The following is a 17,153-nucleotide window of genomic DNA, read 5'->3' on the forward strand; positions in this document are numbered from 1 at the left end:
GCCTGAGATAAATGGGGCCAAAGAACTAAAAGGACCAAAGAAGAGGGACCAGGGCCTTAAAGAAAAACCCCAAAGAGTTGATCTTTGCCCTAAAATATGTTCCTGTTTCTCCTCCTCCCCACAGATTCACCGTTTGGAAACACCAGCACCAGCCTGTCATATCTGATGGAGTGCTCCTGTGTGGTGCACAACACCCAGCAGGGCGCCTGGCACAGAGCAGACTGGAGGCACTGGCCAGGATCAGTTTCTTAGAAAGCATCTTGTTCTATTGGAAAAGACACAGGCTTTGAATAAGACGACTCTGAGCGGGCTCGGCCAAGTTCCTCTTCAAGTCTCTGTTTCTTCACCTGTAAAACTGGACAGCACCTTGTGTGGTTTTTTGTTTTTGTTTTTTGGGGTTTTTTTTAATTAGAGTCTCACTCTGTCACTCAGACTCGAGTGCCACTGCAGCCTCGACCTGCTGGGCTCTGGTGATCCTTCCGTCTCAGCCTTCCAAGTAGCTGGAACTACAGGCGCATACTACCATGCCCGGCTAATTTTTGATTTATTGTAGAGATGAGGTGTCACCAAGTTGCCCAGGCAGGTCAAACCCGCGGGCTTAGGCAATCCACTCACCTCGGCCTCCCAAAGCGCTGGGATTACAGGCTGAGCCACCGAGCCCGGCCACCTTGTATGGTTATTGTGATGATTCGATGGATGAGGGAGCACCTCTCACATAGCCAGTGTTCAATTAGCGGTGGCTTCTCAAAGCACCCCAAGAGTTCACCACCATTCCATGTAGCATTTCTGATGCTATTATTCCAGCAACTGACTCATGCTGCACATTAAAAATCCATTTGATAAATAAAAACGAATGAATGAACATGAACAGATGGATGAGTTATCAGAGCCCCACCATGCTCCCTGCTGATGAAGAGGACTAGGGTGGTCTGAACACTGGAACTAGATGAGGTACTGGGCTAGATGAGGCAGTAGCAGAACTAGAACATTTAGAAGAGACTTCAAACTTCAGGGAAATGGGATTCATTTTTCAGCAGCTCCTTCCACAGCTGTAGAGAGAGCCCTCATAGTCACAGCCATCATTCCTCTTTCCCTAGCCAGGAGTTAGCCTGTATTCTGAAAAAAAAAATCCCCAAGCATCCCAACTTCTCAGAAATATTCTTTGATATCTGTAACTGTAACTTCCACCTGCCTTTACAATACTATTCTCTGTTCAAAAAATCATCAGTGATTAACTTCCCCTTCCTGATGGGACTCAAGTCCACACCTTTGAACTTGATGTATTAATTAGGAAAACACTAGCTACTGTAAAAGATGAACCCCACAATTTTAACAGTAGAACAAAATAGAAACTGATTTGTTGGTCAAGTGAAGTCCAAAACACATGGTCCAGATTAGCAAGCAGCTCTCTGCCAAGTGGCGATTCAGGGAACCAGGTTCCTTCCATCCTGTGGCTCCATTATCTTTAATATGTGACCTGGCCGGGCTCGGTGGCTCAGACTGTAATCCTGCGCTTTGGGAGGCCAAGGTGAGTGAATTCCCTGAGCCCGTGGGTTCGAGATCCGCCTGGGCAACTTGGCGAGACCTCATCTCTACAATAAATCAAAAAAATTAACCGGGTGTGGTAGCGTGCACCTGTAGTTCCAGCAACTACTTGGAAGGCTGAGGCGGAAGGATCACCGGAGCCCAGCAGGTCGAGGCTGCGGTGGCCAGGAGCGGCCACTGCACTCCAGTCTGGGTGACTGAGTGAGACTCCAACTAAAAAAAAAAAAAAAAACTATGTGGCCTCAGGGTTACCGTGCTTAGGGTTATTTTCATCAAGCCAGAAAGGAAAGAATATGAAGAATCTCTTTTGGGAGGTTTCATGAGTCATACCTGAACGCAGAACACATCTATTAAAAGAGAAGCTGAGGCCAGGCATGGTGGCTTATTCCTGTAATCACAGCATAGCTGGGAGACCAAGACAAAGGATCACTTGAACCCAGAAGTTCAAGACCAGCCTATGCAGCATAGCAAGACCTTGTCTTTACAAAAGATTACAAAAGATTAGCCAGGCATGCTGACATATGCCTGTAGTCCCAGCTATTCAGGAGGCTGAGGTGGAAGGATCACCTAAGCCCAGGAGGTCGAGGCTGTGGTGAGCCATGAGTGTGCCACTGTACTCCAGCCTGAGCAACAGAGTGAAAAAAAAGAAGAAAAAGAAGCTGAAAAAGGTGGTCCAGCTGTGTGTCCAAAAGAAAGAAACAGGTTCTGATAAACCCATAGCAGGCTCTGTCTCACCTGGCATTCAAAATTCTCCACACGCTGGCTTAAACCTACCTTTCAAACTTTATCTTCCATTATCCAACTATGGCTATCGGTCATAACAGCCATAACAAACAACCCCAAAATCTCAGTGACTTGCAGCAATGTTTATATCTGACTTACGCATACATAGGTCACAAGTGGGCAGTGGCTCTGCTCATAGGTTTTCTCATTCCAGAACCCAGGCAGAAGGAGCAATCCTCCCGTGGGATACGCCCATTCTAGTGTTAGAGAAAAACAAGAACATGGATACTCAGATGCTCACACATGAGTCGCATCTGCTCACATCCCATCCACCAAATCATGAAACATGACCAAGCTCAAAGTCAATGAAATGAGACATACACTCCTACAGGACATACTGCAAGTCACATGGCAATGAGCAGAGAGAAAATAATTTCTATCAACAAGTCAGTCGACTACAACTGCCACTCTCCATGTGGAGTACCTGACAGATCCTACCCAGCACTCTTTCCTCAGAATACTTCTCAACACATTTCAGGCCATTACCAATAATGAGTTTGCCAATGAATAAATAAATAAGTTGAAATCGATGTGCAAGAGGGAGGGAGGGACACCTCATCAACAAGGGTACCTGCATAATGGCCATTTGTATACCTGACCCTGAATTGTATCCCACATTTTTAAAACAAAAAAAAATTGTTTAAAGAAAAAGAAAAATCAATGTGCTATTCTTATGTGACTCTTTAGACTCCATAAACATGATCCATTCCCACCTTTGAATCTTTGGGCCTAAAATAAGCTTATCCTAGCCAGGTGCAGTGGCCCACGCCTGTAATCCCAGCACTTTGGGAGGTGGAAGTGAGAGGACTGCCTAAGTCCAGGGGTTCGAGACCAGCCTGGACAACTTGGCAAGACCTCGTCTCTACAATAAATCAAAAAAGTAGCCACGCATGGTGGCACACGCCTATGGTTCCAGTTACTTGGAAGGCTGAGGCAGAAGGATCACCTGAGCCCAGCAGGTAGAGGCTGTGATGGTCGTGAGCGTGCCACTGCACTCCAGCCTGGGCGACAGAGTGAGACTCCAACTCAAAAATAAAAAAATATAAATAAGCTTATCCTTCCCAGTCCCCATCCTGCCAAACTACCCAAATTTAACCTATTTTTCAAATATCTATATTTTTCTTTCTCTCAGTAAAATTTATTGAATATTTAGCATAGTCCCTGGCTCACATATTTGTTGAATGAATCTGTCTCACATTACCTTGTGCATTGTCCTCAGCACATAGATGCTCAGTGAAATCTGTTTCCCGTCAATTAACCACACTATTCTTTAGAACCATGGGAGTTAGTATCCCATGCCTGAGGTTCTAGTGTGGGAGTATGGTGTACTGACTGCTTAGGCTTGAATCCTGATTCTACCACTTACTAGCTGGATGCCCCCAGACAAATCACTTAATTGTCTGTGCCTCAATCTCATCATACGTAAAATGGGACTAATAATAGGACATACTATATAAGGCTGTTGTATTAAATGGAAAAATTCCTACCATAGTTTGAATACATTGTAAGCACCCAATAAATGAAAGTTGTTATCACTTTTAGCTCCATCTGAGACTGGGTTTTCTTTTAGGCCTTTATTTCGGGTGGAAGACAAAAACCGGGAACACTTGAGACTTGGGCCTTGAACAGGCCTCACTCTTAACCTGCCCAGGACCATGACCCAACTTCCTCACCCAGAAGCTGGTTCCCTAACTCATAAATCTTGACTAATGACATAGACACATCACCTTAATATTTGGGCAGCCCAGTAACTTACTGTTAACTGCCTGGAGATCTTCAGATGAAAGAGGCCCAGGGGCAGACACCCCATTGGGTCATTTAAAGCAGAACACTACCAAAAGACTTAAAAATGACAGAGGCTCCATAATTTAGTCCAGCTGAGAATTAAAGCTGGCAACCAGCAAGAGGAAATCAATCCTTAGACTGTAATCCCGTGATACAGAGCCAAGGACAGAGATCATTCTGAATGTCTCTGACTGGAGTGGCTGAGGATGGGGTAGGGAAGAGAAAGGGGGCAGGATGTCCAAGTCTATAACGTGACTTGAATTGTGGGAGAAACGACAATCCTTCACGTTTCCTAAATAAAAACCGGTGCAACAACACGTATTGTTATCCTAATTAATTTAAGCCAGTTAAAAGGCTTGGGCAAACAGGCCCCATAAGTGGCTTGTTTGTGAACTGTGGCAGGTCCTGATTATGCCAGCCTCCCTTTTCAACTTCGTTCTTCTCATTCCTCGGCTTCCCCCTCCACCTCGGGCGATGTATCCTCTTCCTAGACCCAGAGGCCACTCCCGGGGAGCCCAGTTCCAGGTGTGTGAAGAGCGCCAGGGCTCTTGGCACTAAAATCCCCGAGTTGGGAGAAAACGGTCAGCCGCGCAGGGCACATTGTTCTTACGAGATCTGTCCCTGGGGTTGAAGTCAAGGCAGCCACGGCTGCCCTGAGTTTCCCATCCCCGAAATGATGTGCCGCGACAAGAGCGCAGGACTAGGAGCCGGACAGCCCTAGCGGGGTCCTACCACTTCCTGGCTTTAACATTTCAGACCGGCTCCTTTAACCGTCCAGGGTTTTATTTTTCTCATCTGCAAAAGTGTGGATGGCACTAATACCTAGCTCACAGGTGGCTGTGTAAAGGGAACGATGTTTCGCACAGCGTGCTGAAGACCTTACCCAGGAGGGTCAAAGTCGCGAACCCTCCCCGCCCCCCAACAATGCACGTTACAGACCAGCACGCCCCCACTAACGCCGCCGGCCCCTCCCGAGGAATCATGGACCGTGAAGTCCTTTGATGGCCACACCCTCGTTTGTTCTCATGGAAGTGGGAACTACGCCTCCCAGAATGCCCCGGTTAGGCCGCCTCCACGGGCGCCCTCTTCTCCGCCCCCTTTTGTGCGCAGACTCCTGGGAAGTACAGTCCCAGATCCGAGCCTGCGCGTCGGTCAGAGGGAGCCAGAAAACTACAAACCCCAGAAGGCCTCGCGCCCACGCTTCTCCCTCCCCTTCGGGAGTCGGAGTGCTGTTTTTGTTGTTGGTGAAAGGTGAGGGAACAGCTGATCCGTCTGTGGGGTAAGAAACTTGGCCTAATTGGGGGGGGTGATCGTATTGGGGGGGCCACCCCACTTTCCGGTCTGTGAAAGAACAATTTAAGGGAACTGTCGAACGGGGTTACAAGAGTGTTTGGGTTTTAACACTTTCCGTACTGGAGAAGCCACCCCCACTGTTTTGGGAGTTCTTGGTTTCGTGGGGGCCCTGAGCAGGGGGGTGCCCCTCGTTTGGCCTCGCTGCCTTCTCTGTAAAGCTTGATGATACGCTTAGGGGAGGTTACGGGAACTGAAATCTGTGCTTGTTCTCTCCCGGGCAAGACTTGGCTCCCACAAACAATAACAAATCCAAAGCCCCCTCCCCCCAACCTCCCGCAGTCCAAAGGCCTTTACTACGCTGAATCTCTGGGGGAGGGGGTGTTCAGAGTTGACGAATGTCAAGGCACTCCAGAGCTCTACAAGAGTACGGGGTGGGACACCCCCCCTCCCCTGACTACACACCTACACCGTAGGTGCCCAGAACTTTCAGGCGTGAAGAATGTTTGCAGCTGTTAGGGATTTTCTTTGTGGGGAGTATTTGAGGATTCTCCAGGCTTAGATCTTTGGGGACAAATCACCCCCCCCCAACCCTTGGAAAGCTGGAAGAATTGTATCTGGAGAAAACATGAACTTGTTTTAACAAGGAATTTTTCAGAGATGATCATCCAAAGAAACTTCTTGTCTTCCATGCAATCTCTATATTCGAGGGAGAAGTTGCTCTTTTTTGTATTGCTGGTTCATCTTTCTCTGATGAGTTTCTGTCTACTTTTAAAGTTCCTAACTTCAGCCTGGTGTAGGTTTGTGATGTTTGGGGGCGTGCACATGCCTTGTGGCGCTGGCTGATTGGACGCATGGGCTGCAGGGTGACACAGGAAGTAGATTTGTGGGCTGGAGAGGAGAGATGAATAAGAGGGCTGGCTCACAGCCCTGGGCCGAGGAGTCCTCTGGATTGTTATTATTGTTGTTATCTGTCCTCACCCCACCCTCATATTTTCCAATTAACTCTCCTCAGCTAACTTGGAATCCCCCTTCCTCTCAACCCTATCCTATAACATGTCTCCAGCTACCGATCCAAACAGATGGAAGGGTCAAGGAGCTTAGAACTAAGGCTAAGGGAGCAAAGAGAAAACGGGGAAGGAAATACTAGAGCAAAACTAGCAGATTTCTAGACCTGCTGCAGGCATGATCTGGAGAGAGGAGTGTTAGCTTCTTTTTGAACGATCTCTCCCTTTCTTCAACATTAAATATACATTCCCCCTCCTCGGGACCCCTTACTTCCCACTTTCTAGTCTGTTCCCTGTCCAGGGGTGAGTCTTTCCTGGCTCTAGGCCCCCACATTCCATCTCCCCACACCACCACGTTCCTGCTAAGTGGTTCACTCCACCCTTGAAGCTGCCGCCTCCAGAATTCTTGACTTCCTGTAATAATAAAGTTGAGGGATAGAACCTGTCTTTCCTTGTATCCTCCCCTTCCCTTTGCCTCTTGGATAAGAGCACTAGCTTTCTCCTTCTCAGAATTCATGGGGGTGGACAGCTCAGAGAGGGGGAGAGGACTGACAGCTCAGAGCCTAAGGATTGGGCTGTTGGTTCAACCAATCCTCCGCCTGCCACCCTCCAGCCCAGCCCCCATCCTCTGCAACCCCCGCAGCCATATTCCAGATCTGAAAATCCAACCATCCCTTTCAGAGATGAGTTGCTGCTTTCGGGTGTCATAACTCATTCCTGGGTACAGCTGGGTCAACATGCTTAGGGGTAGGTAAGGAGACCTGCTCAGAATGAGAGGGCCCCACACCTCGACTGGATTTTGAATTCAAGAGCCAGAAGGTGTGGGAAAGGGGATGGGAGACTGGGAGCTGGAGAATTTGGAATGCTCAAGGAGATTGAACGATGGAAAAGGGGAAACCGGGGAGGATATTGGGATACAGAGACTTGGTCAATGGGGTAATGAAAGGGAGCAAAAATTAGAGCAGTCTGAATTCTAAGAAGGGTCTGTGAGCCAGAGAGGGTACTGTGTGAAACCAGGTGGGAACCAACTTGGAATCCAGGTCTATGTTCTAGAGACTAAGAATGATACCTTCAAAAGCTCCTATAACCCACAAGGGCTGGAAACCAGGTATGTCATCTCCTGGTGTAGTGGTGTAGGGGCTATGGGTGGGTGGGTGGGAATAGAGCAGGGAGAAGGAGACGGAGTGAAGAGACTTTAGAATATCAACCCTTTCTCTCATAGGAGGGCAGGATGGAAGAATCATCATTAAGCCGGGCACCATCCCGGGGTGGAGTCAACTTTCTGAATGTAGCCCGGACCTACATTCCCAACACCAAGGTGGAATGTCACTACACCCTTCCCCCAGGCACCATGCCTAGTGCCAGTGACTGGATTGGCATCTTCAAGGTATCCCTGGAACCCCTTTTGACTTAGGTTTCTGGGCTCTGGGTTGGTTGGGATGAGGAGAATGATTAGGTTCTTCAATTCCCAATCTCAGGTTGAGATGGCGGAGGCCACCTGAATAAGCAAAGCTTATCATGCCCCCATCTCAGCCTGCTCTCTCCTGTCACATTCGTGTCCCTCCTATCTCTTGTCATTGTCGCCACTGCAGCTCCATCCTGTCCCCCTCATTCATTCCCTCAGGCCTTTCTGCCACACAGAAGTGGTATTTCCATCATCATACCCTTCCCCACCTTGGGCTTTCACAGGTCGAGGCTGCCTGTGTTCGGGATTACCACACGTTCGTGTGGTCTTCAGTGCCTGAAAGTACAACTGATGGTTCCCCCATCCACACCAGTGTCCAGTTCCAAGGTACAAGGGAAGATGGAGAACCAGGAGGGAGGAACCAAGGGAGTAGAGGTTTGAAAGAAGGTAGTGGGCTCAGAACATAAATGTTAGATGCAGAAGACACGGAAAAATAAATGCAAACAGATATAGTGAGAATATGTCCAGCAGATAAAGAATCATGGGATCATCACAGAGTTGGAGAAAACTTTAGAGGGAACTTAGTCTCACATCCTACTCAAAGGAGGAGCTTCTACTATGGAACGGGGGGGGGGGGTAGGGAAGAACATTATGTATCAGAGAAGGGGATGCTCATAAGATTCTGAGGACCTGAGTTCAAATCTCAGCTCTAATACTTATAACCTGTTTGGACTTGGGCAAATTACACAGGCACAGTGGCTCACACCTGTAATCCCTGCATTTCGGGAGGTTGAGGTGAGAGGATTGCTTGAACCCAGTGTCTGTTATCTTAACAGAAAATGGGGATGCCTTGTAGGGACAGCGTGAGGATTTAAAATACTACAGGTAAAGTCATTAGTGCATTGTCTGGTCCATGGTAACCAACATTATTATGAATCTGTGATAGAGGGGGAGTGGGAAAGAGGAAGGAGAGTATCCCAGGGAGCAGAACTCACCTGCGGGAGGTGGAGAGGATAGAAAACAGCACTTGGAACAGGGAGCAAGAGGCTAGAGTCAAGGACAGGGGCTATGTGGTGCACTGATGGGGGGGGGACCTGCTGAGCACCTGAGTGCTTGGGGGGGTCACACTGGGGTCCTGACCCATTCTTCCCCCAGCCAGCTACCTGCCTAAGCCAGGAGCCCAGCTCTACCAGTTCCGATATGTGAACCGCCAGGGCCGGGTGTGTGGGCAGAGCCCGCCTTTCCAGTTCCGAGAGCCAAGGCCCATGGATGAACTGGTGACCCTGGAGGAGGCTGATGGCGGCTCTGACATCCTGCTGGTTGTCCCCAAGGCAACTGTGCTGCAGGTGAGAAAAGAGACCCCAACGTGCTTCCAGGCAAGGGAGTGGGAGGACAGCATTGCAAGGGCCCCTTCCCACAGCACCTCCCCTCAACTGTGGCCTCAACTGAAGAACTCACTGGGAAGTCCTGCCTTCAGGAACGTCTCCATCTCACATAGACACGAACACGTAAGACAGGAAAGCACACCACCCCCAAGGCCAGCGTCATCGCATAAGACCTTGGCCAGGCACAGTGGCTCACGCCTGTAATCCCAGCATTTCGGGAGGCTGAGGTGAGAGGATCGCTTGAACCCAGGAATTCGAGACCAGCCTAGCCAACATAGCAAGACCTCATCTCTGCAAAAATAAAACAGTAATAATAAGCCAGGCATAGTGGGGCATACCTGCAGTCCCAGCTACTCAGGAGGTTGAAGCAGAAGAATCATCTGAGTTCAGGAGGTTGAGGCTGGAGTGAGCCATGATTATGCCAGAGTGAGACTCTGACTCAAAAATAATAATAGTTTTCTGAACCTTCCATCTCCAAGTGCTGCATCCTGCCCTGGCCTAGAGGAAGGTTCAAAGGGTGGCAGGAGGCTAATCCAAGGAACGTTTAGAGGAAGGGAGGAGGAGGGCTGCTCCCAGGACACATGAGGACTGAGAGCAGAGACAAAGCCTGACCCTGCGCTGTCCTGCACCAGAGACCCTTAGCCACAAGTGACCCTTGATTGAGCACTTCAGATGCAATTAATCCAAACAGAGATGGACTATATGGGTAGAATACACACTGAGTTTTGAAGACTTCATGTTTTTAAAAAATAGAAGACCTCAGTCCTTTTTATTTTGATTGTATGTTAAGATGATACTATTATGGATAGCCTGGATTAGATTAAATATTATTAAAATGAGTTCCATGACCCATCACGGTGGCTCAGCACATTGGGAGGCTGAGGTGAACAGATTGCTTGAGCCCACAGGTTCAAAAATAATCTGGGCAACTTGGCGAGACCGCATCTCCACAATACATCAAAAAATTAGCCGGGCATGGTAGCATGCGCCTGTAGTTCCGGCTACTTGGGAGGCTGAGGCCGAAGGATCGCCCGAGGCCAGCAGGTCGACACTGGGATGGCTGTGAGCACACCATCGCCCTCCAGCCTGGGTGAGGGAGTGAGATTCCAACTCAAAAAAAAATTAGTTTCACATGTTTCTTATTACCTTTTTAAGTGGCTACTAGAAAATTTTAAACCATCTATGTGGCTTGTGTTATATTTCTATTGAGCCAAATAGAGAAGAATCGGGGAGTGGAGGCAGATGTTGGCAAGGAAGACTTCATGAAGGAGAAGAGGCAGAGCGTTGGGAGGAAGTGCCTCCCCCAGACAAGGAAGAGCCTGAGGAAGGCTCAGAAAGTGAGAATGAGCAGCTTTTCTGAGATTCGGATAAACTCCTGCCCTCTAGGACTCCAAGTCTCATAAAGACCTGGAGTCGATGCAAGATGTTTCTCAGAGAAGTGAGATGAGTGTGAACTTCTCCTCTGTGTTGTTTTCACATTCATGATTCTCATTTGAACCTTACAGCAATCCAGACTAAGGGATCACTTTACAGATGAGGACACAGAGACTCAGAGAACTTAAAAACCTTGTTCAAAGTCACACAGCTAGCCAGATGCCATGGTGCACAACTATAGTCCCAGCTATTCAGGAGACTGAGGCAAGAGAATCACTTGAGGCCAGGAGTTCAAGACTGCAGTGAGCTGTGATTATACCTGTGAATAGCCACTGTGCTCCAGCCAGGGAAACATAGTGATGCCCTGTCTTTAAAAAATAAAAATAGGCCGGGTACAGTGGCTCAAGCCTGTAATCCTAGCACTTTGAGGGACTGAGGTAAGTGAATTGCCTGAGTCCACGGGTTCGAGACCAGCCTGGGCAAGTTGGCGAGACCTCATCTCTACAATAAATCGGGAAAAAAAATTAACCGGGTATGTTAGCACTCATCTTTAGTTCTGGCTACTTGGAAAGCAGAGGTGGAAGGATCGCCAAAGCTCAGCAGGTCGACGCTGGGGTGGCTGTGAGTGTGCCATTACCCTCTAGCCTGGCTGATGGAGCGAGACTCTAACTCAAAAATAAATAAGTCACACAGCTAGTAAAATTGTACTGGAGATTTGAACCCAAATCTATCCAACCCCAGAACAGAGAGGGTTAAAATGAGGAGAGCCATCCCTTTTGTCTGTATTCATTGAAAAAGCCTTGTACCCCAAGTAGGGATTCCTGCAGTTGCTGGGTGAAGAAAGGGCCAGGCCTCGGGTAGGAAAAAGGAAGATAGGAATGGCAGTTAAGAGTGCCGTGAGCTGGTGCATCTGACTGGCAGTGGGCAGGGTTCGACAGCACACCACACCTCCCCTTACTTGCCTCCTTCCAACCCAGACCGATGTAACTTCCCAACTCCCAAATGCACCTGAGAGTGGTGCAGAAGGGCCTCAAAGTGGGCGCCTCCCAAGCACTCCCCCTTCTCATCCTGTCACCTCCAGAACCAGCTGGATGAGAGCCAGCAAGAACGGAATGACCTGATGCAGCTGAAGCTGCAGCTGGAGGGGCAGGTGACAGAGCTGAGGAGCCGAGTGCAGGAGCTCGAGAGGGCCCTGGCAACCGCCAGGCAGGAGCACGCAGAGCTGATGGAGCAGTACAAGGTGGGAGTGAGGCCACGCAGCGGGCGGGGCCCGGTTGTCCACCCAGTGTCCAAAATCTGAACCTAGCAAAGAGGGTAGAGGAGAGATGTTAGCAGGCCTTTAAGATGGTTCTGACATCAAGGAAATCACTTTAAGGGGTAACAGGTGGGAATAAGCTTGGCCGGGCATGGTGGCCCAAGCCTGTAATCCCAGCACTTTGGGACCCTGAGGCAAGAGGATTGCCTGAGCTCAGGTTCAAGACCAGCCTGGGCAACTTGGTGAGACCTCATCTCTACAATAAATCAAAAAATAACGGCATGGTAGCGTGCGTCTGTGGTTCCAGCTACTTGGAAGGCTGAGGTGGAAGGATCGCCTGAGTCCAGCAGGTCGAGGCTGCGGTGTCTGGGAGCGTGCCACTGCACTCCAGCCTGGGCAACAGAGACTCCAATTTAAAAAAAACAGGAGCCGGGCTCGGTGGCTCAGCCTGTAATCCCGCGCCTTTGGGAGGCTGAGGTGAGTGGATTGCCTGGCCCTCGGGTTCGAGACCCGCCTGGGCAGCAAGACCTCATCTCTACAATAAAAGCAAAAAATTAGCTGGGCGTGGTAGTGCGTGCCTGTAATTCCGGCTACTCGGAAGGCTGAGGTGGAAGGATCGCCAGAGCCCAGCAGGTCGAGGCTGCGGTGGCCGGGAGCGGCCACTGCACTCCAGTCTGGGCGACAGAGTGAGACTCCAACTCAAAAAAAAAAATAAAAAATAAAAAATAAAAAATAAAAAAATAAAAAAAACAGGAATAAACTTGATATGACAAGAGACATGCCCCAGGCTTATAATGAGATGCAGTTCTTTGAACATAAGAATGCTGGGTAGGTGCAGGCAGCCATATTCACAGCAAGGGAAATCTTTTAGTTTATTTTCCAAGGAAGGCAACGGGATAGGGGGCGGGAGCAGTCAGACTCTACTGTCTCCTCCTAAGCCTGTGCTTCACCATTTGAGAGATGAGTCTCAACTCTCTCTTCTGGGAAAACTTTGATTTCAGGGGATTTCCCGGTCCCATGGGGAAGTTACAGAAGAGAGGGACATCCTGAGCCGGCAGCAGGGAGACCATGTGGCGCGCATCCTGGAGCTGGAGGATGACATCCAGACCATCAGTGAGAAAGTACTGACGAAGGAGGTGGAGCTGGACAGGTGAGGGGAACCCCCCCATCCCTTCCCTTCCGTTCCTCCGACCCCGCACTCCAGCCTCCTGTTTGAGACAGGCCGGCCTGCTCTGCCTCGCGTGGCTTCCCTCCCTTCTCAGCCTCATCACGGTATTCCTGCCCTGTTCTCTTCCATCTTTCCAAACGCTAGTCCTCATTCCTCACCTTCAGAAATAATCATGGTTGCCATGTGTTGTGCAGCAAAAGCTAAGCAAGAGCTAGGAGTGGAGGATTTGGAAGAAGAGAAAGGATAGGACAGTCAGCACAAGATAAGAGAGGATGGATTTCAAATTTTACCCCGGGAAAGATAAGGTTAGACTCTGTTCTTACTATTAAGAAATGCATCCCAGCACTTTGGGAGGCCAAAGTGAGGGGATTGCCTGAGCCCAGGGGTTCGAGACCAGCCTGGGCAACTCTACAATAAATCAAAAATCAGCCGGGAATGGTAGCATGCGCCTATAGTTCCAGCTACTTGGAAGGCTGAGATGGAAGGATCACCTGAGCCCAGCAGGTCAACACTGGGGTGTCCGTGAGTGTGCCACTGCACTCCAGCCTGGGCGACGGAGTGAGATTCCAACTCAAAAAAGAAAAAGAAAGAAATGCTAGGCCAGGCATGGTGGTTCATGCCAGTAATCCCAGCACTTTGGAAGGCCAAGGTGAGATGATTGTTTAAGCCCAGGAGATCAAGGCAACATAGCAAGATCTCATCTCTACAAATAAAATAAAATTAACTGAGCGTGGTAGCATGCACTGTAGTCCCAGCTACTCAGGAGACTGAGGCAGAAGGATTGCCTGAGCACAGGAGGTCGAGGATACAGTGAACCGTGATTGTGCCACTGTACACTAGGCTGGACAACAGAGTGAGACTCAGACTCCAAAAAAAGAGAAAAATAAAATAAAATAAAGAACTGGTGACCTACGAATGTTAATAGTATCTCTCCCCTGAATAAAGGTACAAGTCATAGACTCTTAGCATTGGGAGGAATGTAAGAGATCACCCTCACTGGCAACCTCTTTTGACTATTAGATGTCTAACTGTCATTTTGTATCTCTTGAATTGAGCCAGACTCTACCCCCCTATTACTTACCACTGGGTCCTGGTGAATAAATGTATTTCTTCTACCAGAAAACTATTATTTCTACCAAATAGCATAAATATGTCTCTTCTTCAAATTCCCACGAAGTAAAACTCCCTAGTTCCTTCATTCGTCAAATGACAGAATAAATTTTCAGTCATTATCTGTAGGTTTGACTTTTTTTTTTAAACTCCTTAAAGGAAAGAGACATTCTCTCCTAGAGGAATAAGTGAGTTGACCAAAGAAGCTTCTTCAGGATATATTAGTCTTGCCTTAAGAGGATAGTTGATGCCTATGTTCTAAGTCATAGAGTAGAAAAGCAGGAATCAAACTGAGCACCTGGAAAAGACTAGGGACTGTCTAGACCAGGGGTCAGCAAACTATGGTCCACAAACAGATCTAGCCTACCATCTGTTTTTGTATAGCCCACAGGTAAGAATGGTTTTTACATGTTTTAGTGGTTGATGAACAAATTAAAAGAGGAATATTTTGTGATATGTGAAAATTATATGAAATTCAAATCTCAGGGTTCATGAGTGAAGTTTTATTGGCGCATCATGCCCATTTATGTACACATTGTCTATGGCTGTTTCCTTACTACAGTGGTAGAGTTCAGAAATTGCCACGAAGACCACAAGACCTGAAGAGCTTAAAAGATTTACTGTCAGGCCCTTTACAGTAGGAAAAGTCTGCCAACTTCTGGTCTAGATCAAAAGTTTATAATCATCAATGACTGCTCCTTGGCTAGTAAAGACCAAATTCTAGTCTCTTGACTAGATTGAGTGAAAACAACCAGGGAACCACCAGAAAAACATTCCTTAAAATATTACATAAAAATATAAGAAAAACTCTTTTATTTCCTGATTGTGCTCTAGAACCTGGAATCTTAGAGCTTAGAACTGGATCATCTGGTTTGGGGATTTACACATCCTAGAGCTAGATGAAGTCTAGGCCTAGAGTAGCACCAGTAGGAAAGCACAAGGCAGAGTCTGGAGTCCTTCATTCCTTCTCTGGGTGACCAGATTATCTAACATATCATCCCCACTCACAGGGTTAGAGACACAGTGAAGGCTCTGACTCGGGAACAGGAGAAGCTCCTTGGGCAACTGAAGGAGGTACAAGCAGACAAGGAACAAAGCGAGGTAAGGGGCTCGGAATTGGTTTGCTTTCTCTGTTGTTCAGCCAGTGTTTATTAAGTCTCTTCTAATTGCTGGGCTCCAAAGGGGACAAAAATATAAAGAAGACATTGTATATGCTCCAGAAGGAGCATCAGACATATACCTAAGTCAAGATTTGTCCACGTGCCATCTAAGAAGTGTCACAAGAGAAAACTAGTAAGTGTTATGGGACTCCAGAGAGGTGGCTGAGAGCACATCTTGTTAGAGACATTAGAAAAGCCTTTTGGGCATGGTGGTTCACTCCTATAATTCCAGCACTTTGGAAGGTGGAAGCAAGAGGATTACCTGAGCCCAGGGGTTCAAGACCTGCCTGAGCAACTTGGCGAGACCTCGTCTCTATAATAAATAAAAAAATTAGCCGGGCACAGTGGCATGCACTTGTAGTCCCAGCTACTTGGAAGGATCGCCTGAGCCCAGTAGATCAAGGCTACAGGAGCCTTGAGCATGCCACTGCACTCCAGCCTTGGCAACAGAGGCTCTGACTCAAAAAAATAAAATAAAATAAATAAAAGAGAGCATGAACTAGCTTAGTCCTTTCCAACCTTTTTAGCAAGAGAACCCTTTTCTCCCTGCCAACCAATGACATTTCTCATCTCACTAAACAAACAAAAACTATTTTATTGCTATACATTCATTTGTATAAATTCAAATATATAACATTTACTTATAAGGTAATGAAAGTGATTAGGTGATTTCGAGGTACACCAAACTTCAAAATTAGAGGTCAGAGCTGACTGTTCTGTCAGCTTCAGCATCAAACTCATTTCTGTATTTGATTTTGGTTGTGCAACATTGAGAACACTGTGAGTCACACACAGGTAGGTACAAATGATCACCATTTTTAAACTGTGCACCTTGTCATCTCGGTTTACTCTTTAATTCAGTAGAAAATATACTAAAAACTAGATTCTAAGGTTTGCACAAAAGTGAGTTAACCTCACAGTGCATGTTGATAAAACCATATGCTCTCCCATGTGTTAACTTGTAAGTTTGTATGTTGGTTTTTTTTTTTTGGTTTTTTTTTTGAGTTGGAGTCTGTCTGTCACCCAGACTAGAGTGCAGTGGCCGCTCCCGGCCACTGCAGCCTCAACCTGCTGGGCTCCATCTATCCTTCCACCTCAGCCTTCCAAGTAGCTGGAACTACAGGCGCGCACTACCACACCCAGCTAATTTTTTGATTTATTGTAGAGATGAGGTCTCACCAAGTCGCCCAGGTGGGTCTAGAACCCGCGGGCTCAGGCTATCCACTCACCTCAGCCTCCCAAAGTGCAGGATTACAGGCTGAGCCACGGAGCCTGGCTGTATGTTGTTTTTTTAACTTTTTTTTTTTTGAGTTGGAGTCTCACTCCGTTGCCCAGGCTGGAGTGCGGTGGCACTCTCACAGCCACCCCAGCGTTGATCTGCTGGGCTCAGGCGATCCTTCTGCTTCAGCCTTCCAAGTAGCCAGAACTACAGGTGTACACTGCAACACCTGACTAATTTTTTGATTTATTGTAGAGATGAGGTCTCACTAAGTTGCCCAGGGTGTTCTCAAACCCATGAGCTCAGGTAATTCCCTCCCCTCAACTTTCCAAAGTGCTGGGATTAAAGACTTGAACCACTGTGCCCAGTCCATAATTTTTAATAATTTATAAGATGTTCAAATTAAATATTGGCAGCACCCTAAATCGCTTCCTTAGAAGCCTGGTTTTGTGTGGAAGATGGTTTAAAAACCCTTTGCTCAGTGGTGAGAATAGGTAGAATTTGAATAGACAGAAACAAAATGAGGGAGGCCATTCTAGGAACAGATATGATCAAAGGCTTAGCCACCAGATGGTACAGGACAGTTGAATATATGGGTAAAGAATCTGAGATAAGACCTAGGTCAGGTTGCAGAAGATCTTGAGTTTAGTCTTTTTTTTTTTTTTTT

General features: G+C 47.6%; 1 protein-coding gene across 2 annotated transcripts in view; it reads left to right on the forward strand.

Moving 5' to 3' along the window:
- The first annotated feature begins 5,056 nt into the window (after nucleotides 1–5,056).
- Nucleotides 5,057–17,153, forward strand: part of CALCOCO1 (calcium binding and coiled-coil domain 1) — a 19,554-nt gene continuing 7,457 nt past the window's right edge. For both annotated transcript variants that reach the window (XM_021708688.1, XM_008050264.2), the window contains exons 1-7: nucleotides 5,057–5,392; nucleotides 7,633–7,797; nucleotides 8,100–8,202; nucleotides 8,971–9,161; nucleotides 11,656–11,814; nucleotides 12,831–12,979; nucleotides 15,118–15,208. In XM_021708688.1, coding sequence (XP_021564363.1) covers nucleotides 7,642–7,797; nucleotides 8,100–8,202; nucleotides 8,971–9,161; nucleotides 11,656–11,814; nucleotides 12,831–12,979; nucleotides 15,118–15,208 — 849 coding nt within the window. In that variant the 5' untranslated portion in view covers nucleotides 5,057–5,392; nucleotides 7,633–7,641. The remainder of the gene's footprint in view (nucleotides 5,393–7,632; nucleotides 7,798–8,099; nucleotides 8,203–8,970; nucleotides 9,162–11,655; nucleotides 11,815–12,830; nucleotides 12,980–15,117; nucleotides 15,209–17,153) is intronic.

This window comes from Carlito syrichta, unplaced genomic scaffold (genome assembly GCF_000164805.1).
Source record: "Carlito syrichta isolate Samal-C Ts95f unplaced genomic scaffold, Tarsius_syrichta-2.0.1 Scaffold143503, whole genome shotgun sequence".
NCBI lineage: Eukaryota > Metazoa > Chordata > Mammalia > Primates > Tarsiidae > Carlito > Carlito syrichta.